Genomic DNA, 12843 nt, shown 5'->3' with positions numbered 1-12843 from the left:
ACGATATAGCAATTCGTCACTCGCATTGCAAAAATTGTCAATGAGGGGGAAAAAATTACTTTTCAAGTTCCAATTAACAGGAGGTCAAGAACAGAGATGTGGAACCGAACAAGTCTTATCATCGAGATTTCACACAAACCGGTGGAATGATTGGAAAATTCCAAAATGATCTACTTACAAGTGAATTCACCGGTTGAGAAGGGCACAACGATAGACAATTTTTTAGACAAGTTCCTTTAACTCCAAAACTAAATTTTGATAACTTTTGAGCGTAGGATTATAATTATAAACTAGAAGGGACAACAACTGGATCGCATCAGCCGAAAGGAAACGAGTCACAACAGCTATTTCTAATTTTTATTGGATAATGTCTTTTTACGGGAGAACAGCGATTCACATTTTTTCGAGAATTTCAGGAGATTGCCTTTTTGACATAATGCCAATTTCCTGGAATTTTCAAAAAATCCGGTTCAACCGTTACATCGTTTGTAATTGGTAATAGATTATGTGACTTGGTTTCTATTTGTTTAATGTGCTTCTTATGAGGAAACATATCTTGTGATACATAAATTACTACCCCATTTCATCGCCCATTCTCGAGATGTATGCACAAAAACAATGCTATAATTAAGATTTAGGTATTGTAAAATTCTCCTTTAGATTTTGACATGTTCCGAGAAATGATAAAGGCAATTTTTTTTGTTCTTTAAGGGGAGAGGACGAAATTTTTTGATTCCATGCATGAGCAGCAATTCTAATTCACATGCATTAGCTTCAATCTTTGAATCAACGTAAGACATGGAGATTTAAAAGTAAACTTGATGTGCGAGTATTTGATCAAAATCCAACCACAGAAACACAAGTGATTGCATGCATCATCTACACGCTGATAATACGGTCAAGTTATTAGAGAGGGGTAAACCATGAGTCAGTGGTGTCGTATCTCGATGTATACAAATTAGAGAAACAGTTATATGTATATTGTGTCTAAAAGTCAGTTTCTTCCGTTTAACGAACAAGGATGAAACATTTTAAGTGACCCGTGTGAATTTAATGTTGACGTTACCACTATTCTGATGAGACAAATGTGGAAGGAATCATGGTACGAGAACGTCTATAAATTTCGGTACCTCTTTTAATTTTTAGACTTTCCATTCGCGAAAAGCCCTGAAATTTGATCTTAATATTTACGTAAGATTGGCCTGTCCCTCCCCTCCCCTCCTCTCCTCGTGTCAAAAAAGCTGCATATTTACCTACAAAAAATGTTGAAAGATATTGGTGATGCTTAGTCGCATCAATTATAGAAAATCGTTAAAACAAAGAAATTCCACTGCTTTAAAAAAGAGGTTGACAGCCATGGGGAGAAAATAAGCAATTCTACGTTATCTTCTTTCAACAGTTTTTTAAAAAACTTACGAAAGTTTTGAACTTACTTAGGAAATTTTTCCAAGAGGAAGAAGTCTCCTTTTCCTTTCTTGAATGGGCCTCTAGACAATACATATAAATTAGAGCATTGCGCAACATGTTTCCTCTTCAAAATGTTATGAAAATAACGAACCACGCGACCGTAAGTCTGGAAATCAATTCTGTTTGAATGGTGTCGAAAATTGTTTTTAATACTTCGTTTAGAAGCTGATATCCAAAGTTCCCGTTTCGTGAGTCGTTTTTTTCGTAGGATTTTGATGAGAGTACATGTGACGTTCTTCGCAAACTCAGACCCTGTCTAGTGGCCCATAGGTATTTTGTCTAATGCAAAGTAGTGCTTGACTTCCCTCCGTTGAGACACTCCCTCTTGACCCTTCCTTTCGACGCCTTGCCTAATTAATGTTCAGTCCCTTTACACCAAAGTGGTAGATGGTGTTATCCACTCTGTTTCAAAATGCAATAGCTGTGTACATAGGCGAATAATGGAATAATAGGAGGTGAAGGAAGTTGGTATTTCAACATACTTTATTGTTTCTCGCTAATTTGTGAAATACGACCACAAAACCACGATTCCGGCATACGTGAACTCACTGGCAAAACTCCAAATTTGGTAACAATCCACATGGATCCATTATGAACAATCGTACCGATAAATATATTGATTGTTTCAAATACCCCTTAAATGGAACCAATTGATGCCAATTTGCAAGCGAATCACAGTTACGTTAAAAGGAGATTCCCCGCTAAACAAAATAATCCCTCTTGAAATTTTGGGAGGAATACGATGCTGTCACTAATTTCGTTTAAAGTTACGAGTCACACTGGTTGCGATAAATTGCAATTTTATTGTAAAAGTATTGCTTGGGCATCGGAGTGTAGTATATATGTATGTCGTCTTTTTAATAATTTCCTCTGATTGAAATTTATTGCAATAATATTGAAATAAGTTGTGATATCTTTTAATAAATGATGCAAAACTACTGCAATTTCATTGTTGAAAATTGCATTTTTACCATTGAATTGCAAAACTTTTTCAATATGTGCGTTGCACGTTGCACCGTTCTACTCGGCAAGTCTTAAATTTGAAAAAAAACCCTTCAAGTTGGCATAATGATAGGGGAGCAAAAGTTCACTACAAGACGGCCTTCCTCTACATTCAGTTAAATTTTCTATGCAGAAATATGGCTGCTAATAAATTGGAAGGGTTACAATGACAGTGGTTGGAAAAATCTTTCGGCAGCAATCAGATTCTTCAAATGTTGATAAATCTATTGATGTATTCGGTTTTCTCTGCATGATTATTTATTTAAAGAAAAAAAAGACTCATGTTACATTGGTATGGAGCTCTTTTATCAGAACCTTAGCTTTAAGGGCCCTTTTTAAGCTCGAAAATTAATTTTAGATAAGACTACTTATGTTAGCTGATGTGTCTAGCGCGAGATGGTATGCAAAATTATTTAGTTTAAAAAATAGAGAAAATCTCCGACTGTTGTAGTAACCTCATTGTAACATTCAAAACATAAAACACAGAACATGCGATACAGTATCAAAGGAAGGAAAAGAAGCTTTTAGTAGACGAATGTAAGATTACTGACCTCATCAGGGTCCAGGTCCAACTGAAATATTTAACAAATACCAACATGATTCAAGCAACTTAATAACAACATCAAAATGATAGAAACAGAGAGAATAAAAAGTAAGGGAAAGAGAAAAACAGAAAGATTCTAACTTATAAGGCTCTAGAATCTAGCGTCAAACTATATCGTGTTTTTTAATAACTTTCTACCACTCAAGAAAGTAATTCAGATTTCTGATTAAGTAGCTACGAGTTATGATTTTCATTTGTATTTGAATTTTCTTTTTGAGGCATTTTTCCTTTAAGAAATCTTCGTAATACATGATTATAAACAACACGGCATGAAGAGAAAAGATGTGTGAGAACTCATTCTGGTACACGATAAGCTTATACGTCAGTTAAAAATATTTGACAGAATTTATACGTGGAAGGTTTCAAATCTTGCAAGAAATTTTGTTTTCAATCTCATTATGCAATTTTATGAAAGTTTTTAATGATATTCAGCAGAATGGACCACTAAACAAGGTACAAATTTAAGCAGTCTGATGCATGTTTCTTAACCAGAATTTTACGTAAAACATGATTCGTGAAACGATGATTACTGAAACAAACTCCTAACGGAGATACTAACATTTTAATTTCACATTAGTTACGAGGAATTTGAACTGCCCGCTCACAAGAAACTCAAAGCTCTACGAGAGTCAAATCGCGCACTACAACGGTTTCAGCAAGCTTCTCAATCGAGCAATGTTCATTTCCCACCATGTGTTTTTCAAACTATAAGTAATTTACTATAGCTGAGCCAAAGCGTCAAGATTGAGGTTGCCAGATTTTTTTATCGCAGAGACGTTCATGATAACGTTTAGCGCGCGATGTGAATCACGTAGAGAATTGAGTTTTCATGAGCGGTTGGTTTCAATTCACGCACCAAGAATCATTAAATATCTTCGAAAGGAGTTGATTTCGGTAATTTTCATTGTGCGCATCGTGTTTTACGTGAGATTTTGGTGAAGAAACATGTATCAGAATGCTGAAATTCGTACCTTGTCTAGTGGTCCATTTTATAGATGGTACTATTTTCAAATGCTTTTCGAACATGTTAACCATTTCAATATGAGATTCTTGACAAGGGCTGAACTTTCAACTATGAAACCCAGCATCTGGGAACGTACCGATTAAATTCATTTTTTTCGTTTATACATATAATGTACAACGTTGCTGTGTTCTTTGAAAATACTAAGAATGTAATTGGAGGTAGAAAATTCTGAAAAATTCACGTTTCCTTTTACGTTTTAAGCAAAAGTTGTCTACCCGCTGAGTCTCTTTCTGACTTAAAAACCACACGTGATTCAGACCTGGAGCCTTTAGCATTGACAAATGTAAGTCAAGATCTTTCTTTGGTGTTAAGACATTAACGTTATTGGTAAGGTTATTGCCGTAGTGAGATATTTGAAAAGTTTGGCGGGAAAAGTAAAACAAAAAAGATGTTTGAATACAATTTTTGTACCCATCCAAAGTTAGACAGTATCCAACAGAAAAAAGCTAATCCACGTTTTCATTTTAATTTTTTGTCCAAGTATCAGTTTTTAGAATGATGAAAATTTTCCGGAAAAATAAATGGGCCCATTAAATACATTGAAACTTAAAGCCGAGGTCCCTTAAGATGGGCAAGCCAAAACAGCAATAATCAGCAACGGTTTCTTACTTCGTTATCAAACGTTGATTAATTCTTTTCCATTGAATTTCATCTAACTCCACGTCCTTACCTGTACAAAATATCTTCACACTAAGAGATGACCTAAAGTTTTTAAAATTTAAAAGTCTTGAATTTTCACCTCTTGCGCAGCATATGAATGGCTTGTCATAGTTGACAGTATTTCTTAAAATATATAAAGATCAAAATATGCCCATTCATGCGACTATTAAAATTTGAAATTATAAAAATGTCGAATGTTTATTAGGTTTCAGGACATTACGTCAACGATTTTTTGTCCGCGCACCTGTTTTGTCCAGTAGTTTACGTCCACGCGTAAAATAAGCAACAGTGACTTGGTCCAATTGTTATATTTTAGTCAGTATGTAAAATAATATTCACAATATCGAAATGAGAAAATTGAAAAAGAAGTAGGAGTTGTTGAGGTAACTCATTTTTTAAATGAAATGTTACTTTCTTTTTTTAATACATCTTTTCAACTTGTCATTGAAAAATATTCTGTTTTATTTCTATTCTTAAAAATGTCGATGTAAAACAAACAACTTTTTTTTTATTTATTTATTTATTTTTTTTTATGAAAATATTGCTTCACTTGAAAAAAAGATTACATTTTTAAAACGAATTTGTAAAATCAATTTCAAGCGACGACATCGACATTAATCTCAATGAGCCGTAGTTGCTGTGTTGAAAGAAACGATACAAAAATGAGTAAAGGAGGAAAAAAGCCAAAAGGCACGCGATATTTGGTTTTAACCCATCTGTACATCGATCTTTTAGAGTATAGTACGTTCAATTTTGAGCGATTGGTTGCGCAGACACCACACTGCAGCAAAGTAAAAGCACAAAATGTAAAAGAAAAAATTAAAGTGCTATGAAAATCATTAAACATTTGACAAGGAAACACCTTAATGTTTACAAAACACACATTATATTTTCCTTTAATATGTATTTTTTTTCATCACTTTAAATGGAAATAATAATCCGTGCAAAGTGAGCAAACATTTCAAATTCATGAGTTGAAAAACGCTGACTCCGCGAGTTTAAAGATTACAGCCTAACACAACAACCTAACGCAGAGCGGTAGTGCTATCACCGCAAAACGCGCACTGGCGCCTACAAACCTAGGAGGATACTTAAACAATACTTCACGCATTGCGTAATGCTGGAAGTATCCTCTTAGGTTTGTAGGCGCCAATGCGCTGGCCAGCCGCCAGCCGCCAGCGGTCCGCCGTCCGCAGCTTGCCACGGCGCCTCAAGCAACTATTTCACAACAGAGGTGTTGCACAGTATCATACGAAATTGAAGGCACTCAAACATATTAAGAATGACAGGCATCCTTTAAGAGCACAGAACTTTCCTCTCAAAATAAATCAAGATACTACGGCACAAAAAGAGATCAGAGGTCTAAAAACTCACTAATTCCTAGGATTCGTATTTAATAAAGTTTAGATGATATCATGATATAATCATTATACATTAGGAAGCCATCATCTGGTACAATTCTGTGCAACTTTTCGATGGCGAAATAGTAACTCGAAGCGCCGCGTCGGCGCCATTGCGAAGTTATCGTACGAAGGCAAAATCTAAGAGCCTTTAGCTGATGCAAATCAAAAGTTTTATCCGGTTCAGGCATAACGAGATGGGATTTTCCAAGTCCTGTTGCACCAAAGAGGTGTAGACAGTTTCAGTGAATTTTTCCTCATGGAATTGACTCTCCCCAATTTTTACCTTAAATCTCAATTGTATATTTTTCTCCGTTGGACGAAAAAAAAAAAAAAAAAAAAAAAAAAAAAAAAAAAACAACAAGCAAACCCTCATTCTTCCAAGACATAATATATTTCCATCCAAGAACTTCGTAAGCAATTGTCGTTTGTATTTACCTGTGGACCAATTAACTTTGCGTCTCAATTGATAAGTGGACCAAAACTGCCCTGCCAAAGAAACGCGACGAAAACGGACGTAAACTACTACGAAAAACAGGTGTGCTGACAAAAAATCGTTCACAAAATGTCTTATAACCGTTCATTATTATGGTTTCAATGTATGTTTACTTTCAAAATAGTCCCTTTTTTTAAAAACCCCTATCAAATATTGAAAAGCCCTCTTTTCATACGAGTCTACGCTTGAAAAAAGAATGATTCCCGACGTGGAATCATGGATACTGAACCAATATTTTGGCACATAGACCAGTCTCAGGTTTTTCCAAATTTAGGTTAAATTTTTTTCCTTCTTACTTTTTTCTTTAATATAAAATGTATTTTGAAATGTGTTAAAAAATTATTTAAGACTGTAAGTTCTGAATAAAATATTCAGTGTTAATTAAATTTAAAAAATGATTATATGGACGGAATTCTGCCAAACGGAACTATCTACTTTATGACTTGAGCCATGTTATGCAAATATTCTTAAGGGTCTCAGGGCTCATGTTTCAATGAATATAGTCCTGTTAGGCAGAAATATGTCCATATTTGGACTGAGTTCAACAGAAAAGGACCAAGTTTTTTTTACAAGCAAAATGAGTCACGTGTAATTTTAAATGCAACAATACACTAATTTAACCATCTCAAAAACTGCCCCGTCCAAATTTGGACTTAAAACTTCATCTTTCACACCGAACTTATGGTAGATGAAAACTTTTGACTTCTTTTTTTCTGCTATAACTTATGTGACTTGGGTCTTTCCTGCTGAATAAATGTATGGTCCATTGGATGACGTCATTTTACGTTGTTATGGCAACGACAAATTACCATCAAACTATATTATATTTTAAGCAGATTTTAGTCCAATTTCTATTGACATACACCGAATCAAAGACAATAACCCTGAGGTTGAAAATCATATCCCTTCTTGACTCAGTAAAATGCCTCTGAAGTCATAAGATCTTTGTTTCTACGCAATGAAACCAAGATAAGTACTTATATTATGAAACATTATCCGTAATTTGCATCGGGAATAGGATAACAACGCATGTGACCATCCACAAGCAGAAGCAGATCTAGCAATTTGGCAATACCGGTTTTCTTCCATTCAAACCTATGTTAAATAATCGATTCTTGTCGGAGCACCTGGCCCCTCCAACAATCGATACATTTCCATATGAAAGAGGTCAAGGTTTTTTTTGAAGGGCAGATAATGTCCTTTTTCACAGTTCCGGTCGCAAATATTCCTGTCTCAAATGGGAGATCCCTTCCCTCGTGCATGGTCAACTGGTCACCTATAAACCAAAGAGTTTGCAGTGGCGATCCTTGTAAGGTGGCAACACTAGTGTACTCCATTTAAATCCACTTGATATATCGAGTCTAGGTGAGATAGACTGCCTCACCAAGTATCAATTGGTATACATTTTGCAATAAAGAACGAATATTTCTTGCTCATTTTAAAAAGAACATGTACGCCAGACATGGTGAAATGCGGAAAGGTTCTTTTATGGAAGGGCCGGAGATAGTGGTTCCTCATTGCAAAATGTAATCTAATTGTTTAACATAAATGGATTACATTTTGCAAGAAGGAACCACTATTTCTGGTTCATTTTAGAAACAACATGTGGACGGCGTTTAGCAGAAAGGAACCAAGCCAAATTAGCTATTGTTAAATTTAACCGAGCAATATACTGTTTTTACAAGAGAACGTTTGTGCAGATCCCTTTAAAAACGTTAAGAAATTTGCTTCGCGCAATGCAGCAAATTCATTGAAATTTGCACTAAAGTCCGCACAACAGTTTTAATGTAAAAAATTAAGTTGCCCGATTAAATTTGGCAATACATGGTGTGGCTTGGTTCCTTTCTGCTTAACGCGGTCTATATATATCATTGATTTTCCTATGCAGGAATGCTCTTTTGTGGAAGAGCTACTGGTGGTGGTTCCTTATTGCAAAATGCGATGCAAATGTTGCGAGAATGGCGACTGGGGGTTAGTGTTAGTAAAGGGCGGTATTGGGGGGGTTGAAGTTGAGATGATTTACCTCCTCGGTGTTGGATCCGACGACGATGAGGTCGAAGGGGATGGCGGCGACGAGGTCGATGAGGAACCAGCCGCGGAGGTAGTGGTAGGCGATCTTGCCCGGATGCGAGACGATCTCGTCGCTCGGATTCACGTACGTCGTCCGGAAGTTGATCAGGATGTCGATTATGAACGTCACATCCACTGCACAGACAAACACACACACCAAAAACCAATTAGTCACCGCCATGTCCAACCTCCAGGAGATGGAGAAAATTCCCGTCTCGCCGTACAGTGGGGCTAGTCCATGGGTGTAGCTTGGACATTATATGGATCGCATTTTGCGAGAAGGAATCACGAGTATTCCAATGCCGCTAAGATTCCGCAACTCTGTTTACTTTGCACGTAAAAACTGATCATCTTAACAAATTTTGTCTTCACTTCCGACGGACTATAAATTCAAGAGGGAAAATTACATTTGAAAATTGAATTTTGTCTACGACTCCAGTAATTGTATTGCAAAGAATGTAAGATGCACAATCCTAACAACATTGGAATGCTCTTGGTTCTTTTTTGCAAAATGCAATCCATATTGTATCTTTCAAAAGCGTATCTGTCGCAGGCTAATAGGAAAATCCGGCATTTCCCAAAATACGTAGGAAGAAAATTTCATGGAATATCATGTTCGGTTATTTGCATAGGCTTTTTTGAAAATCACTAGGCTCTTTCAAAGATGCCTAGTCACTTTCATAAATGCCTAGACATTTTGCAAAATGCCTACGCAAATAGTGAAATTTCAACGCTTTCACTGCCTTTTTTCGAATTTGCCTGGGTATCTTGCAAAATGCCGGATTTTCCTATTAGCCTGCGAAATATCGATGGCCGAAGTGCGGAACCATGTATCTCCATTGCGGAGTTTTAAAATCTCTGCCACTATTTTATTTTATTGAAGGAAAATAAGCCACCTTTGCAGCTCGAAATCTGTACAGAATAGTATCCTGACAGAGAGGAAACATCAAAGAAGTTTTCAAGGAATTAATTTGACAAGTTTTCCAATGAAAAAAATTAAGTGTGGCAGGAAGTCTGCAACGTCGCAAACGGAGATACGTGGTTTCGCACTTCCGCTATCAGTGTATTTTCGTTGAGGTGAATCTTTAGCACTTTGGAGGCCGATTCGATAGTTGATCGATCAATTGGCAATTTCTGGATTTTAGGATATTTTTTCAGAATATCGGAGCACCGATTCACAATGAGGGTGCGTTGGTACTTGAGAGAGTAAAAATGAAAAAAAGGAGTAAGACAATGCTGAAATATTGAAAAAATAAAAAATCAGGATTGTTTAAGTGGTCACTGGCTCATTTTCAGCTGCTAAAACAAAAAAATTAATAAAAATCTGGTGGCAGCCTTGATTCCAGTTATTATTATCATAATCTCCAATGTTCATATTTTCGGACTATATAATTTGTGCGTTAGGTATAGTATGTCCGGTACACAAAATTAACACACAAACTTTAACAAAAAAACATTTTGAACTAGCTTTAGAAATACGTCCTGAGTGAATATATACTGCAAACGACAAGGCAAACTCATTTGCTATATTCACTTAGATGTAATTCCGGAGTTATTTCTGAGTATCTCTCGGAAAAATTTTGTATAGAAATAGCTGAGGTACCAAAGCGTAATAGAATTATTTAAAAAATGTCCTAAAATCCAAAAATTATCAATTGATCGATCGAATTTCGAATCGTTTTCCAAGAAGCCGAAGAGTCACCTAAATACAAAACTTTGATGCTCAAAAGTTGTTCCGTTGGTTCTCTTGCCAAACTTATAATGAGATGAGATAAACATAAAAATTAGCAGTTTTGTTCAAAAATATCACATGCGACTTCTTGAATTGATTCGAACCACTGTACGCGGCGGACGCGATGGACTCTTTTAGTGTCGAGTCGTTAAACTCGACGGAAGCCGTTGGTATTCTCACCAATTCTGCCTCGAGTCCTTTTATGGGGAGAGTTACGCCATTTCGGGTCCTAGATCCCACGAACGGGTCGAGAGATTATACAGTCAGTAAAGTTTTTCGTAATCTTTGCTCAACTCATTCCCAGACTCCTTCTCCACGTTCCCTCTCTCATTATGTTTCTTCCTTGTCGTGCCCTGAGTTCCTTAGCCCGTTCCAGTTCCTTGATTGCGACCGTTGAAACCCAACGATCTAGAAACTATAGATAGGATGATCCTATGCTACGCCAACTGTGAAACTCGTAACGTAACACACCAGCGGGCTGGTTGTTGGAATCTATAGACAAAGCTATATGGACAAAGAAGACAAAAGGGTTATGGAGGAATTCTATTGGTGGAAGCGGGTGGTTGCAATGAACAAAGAAGGTAGATAATAGACTAACTAACCCACGAGAAACCCTAAAGTTAGTTTATCATATTCTTCCTTAGCCTAAAGGAGCCAACCATTTAAATCAAAAGGATCGATCCATACTCCATGTGTCTTCTTTGTCTATTGCTTTGTCTACCAATTTCAACAATCAACTCCCTCAGGAGCATCACATAGGTTAGGAAGAGGATAGTCGGTTTCTATGGTTTCTAATGGGACTGTTGCTAAATTATCTACGAAAACCGCTGCACTGTCGCTCTCACCGCTAGCGATTTTTCGAGTTGGCGACACTGGTTTACTTCCATTTAAGTGCATTTAAAGTACCGATTTTAGCTGCCTCCCCAAGAATCGACGGTTTCACATTCTTTTAAATGGAGGAAAACTCGGGATGCCATCTTCCAAGAATCGCCACTGGCTCTCGTCGCTGATGGCGTGCCAAGAAAAATGTTACATAGACCTGTAGACGTTCTTACTGTTATTTTGACGAAACACCAATTTTTAATTTTTCAGAAAATATTCGCGATTATTTGTTCTAATATACCAACAAATTTTGAAAAAAATACCGATAGCATTCTTCAACAACTTCCTTAAAATGAATTTGGCAATGTATCAATGCTCATAGGGTGTTTTTTTCTTAATTCTAGCATTCCGATCGATACATCTAACCTCATCAAAATTTTACGTAAAACACGATGGACGTATTCAAAACTTCCAAAATTTGATCATGAGTGAAAAAAAAAAATGGTTTTTTCGCCAAAAATCAAACTTACCACGAGCAGAAAAAAACCAAATCCAAGTACATGCGGAAAGAAAAGAAATTATAAAAAAAACGGACAATGTAAACTATCATCAGTGTGTTTTTCGATGAAATAATATTTTCCACCCGATGGATTTTCATGACTTAACGAGTACTGCGTATGAGAGGAGTAGGGGATTTTTAATGTAATCTAAAAATTTGTCGATTAATAAGTTTGTTTCCAACGACTGATTCCATATCATGAAATTTGATTTTTTATGCGGGCTCGAAGTTTTAATTTTCAATTTCAACGTGGAAGAGACCGCTAAACTTTTAGTAATAATTCTACGTAGAAAGAAGCTAAGCTGAGATGAGGTACAACTTTTTCTTCAATAATTCTACTTTGAATTGTTGTAAAACAATGTCTTAATGAAGAAGTGGCAACATCCATTCAAACACGGGCCAAAATGTAAACTGATCGACTGCGCTCCATGCTCTTTCTCAATAGCACCTAATTTCGGCGCACAGAATCTTAATGGTTATCCCATCAAAATAACTCGTGACATTGATGCTCGAGACCCTCGCAATGTTATTTTAAGCCGTCTCCTGTTGATGCACTGGGGAATATGACGGATTGCGCACTTGACGCCTCGCACCAAATTCAGAAAGAAAAAAGGAGGGAGGAAAATATTGGGTCGAACACATCTCACTGGTGCCAAGTTTCGAGTAGGAAATCATCGCGATATTGAGAAAGAAACGCGGAAGTCCAATTGGAATATACGTCCGTGCGTCAGATTTTGACATTAATCGACCACCCAATCAGCACAATGCAATGAAAATATAGCAATAAGGTTGAATACTTTTATCATGAAATTGCAATATTTTCATATTATTTGGTCAATAAATGCCGATTTTAAACAATCAACAAAATGAATTGCGCGTGTTAGAAAGGTAAGCAAAATGTAGTGCAGTGAAAAATTGCAACTTGTTTCAATTTTATTGCAATAAATTTCAATTAGCCTCGTGCCTTCAATATGTGGATAGGCAATACACACATCACTCCGGTGTAG

The 12843-nt window shown here is 36.4% G+C and overlaps 1 protein-coding gene across 16 annotated transcripts in view; it reads right to left on the bottom strand.

Annotated features, from left to right (window-relative positions):
- sei (potassium voltage-gated channel seizure) overlaps positions 1 to 12843 on the bottom strand; it is a 380532-nt gene that overhangs the window by 51706 nt on the left and 315983 nt on the right. For 15 of the 16 annotated variants that reach the window (XM_019055545.2, XM_019055548.2, XM_019055549.2 and 12 more), the window contains 2 exons: positions 8677 to 8858; positions 3021 to 3041 (listed from right to left, as the gene is read on the bottom strand). In XM_019055545.2, the coding sequence (XP_018911090.2) occupies positions 3021 to 3041; positions 8677 to 8858 (203 nt within the window). The remainder of the gene's footprint in view (positions 1 to 3020; positions 3042 to 8676; positions 8859 to 12843) is intronic. The other variant, XM_019055550.2, reaches the window with a different exon arrangement.

The sequence above is a fragment of the Bemisia tabaci genome, chromosome 5, assembly GCF_918797505.1.
Source record: "Bemisia tabaci chromosome 5, PGI_BMITA_v3".
Taxonomy (NCBI): domain Eukaryota; kingdom Metazoa; phylum Arthropoda; class Insecta; order Hemiptera; family Aleyrodidae; genus Bemisia; species Bemisia tabaci.
This window is presented reverse-complemented; position numbering and strand designations above follow the sequence as displayed.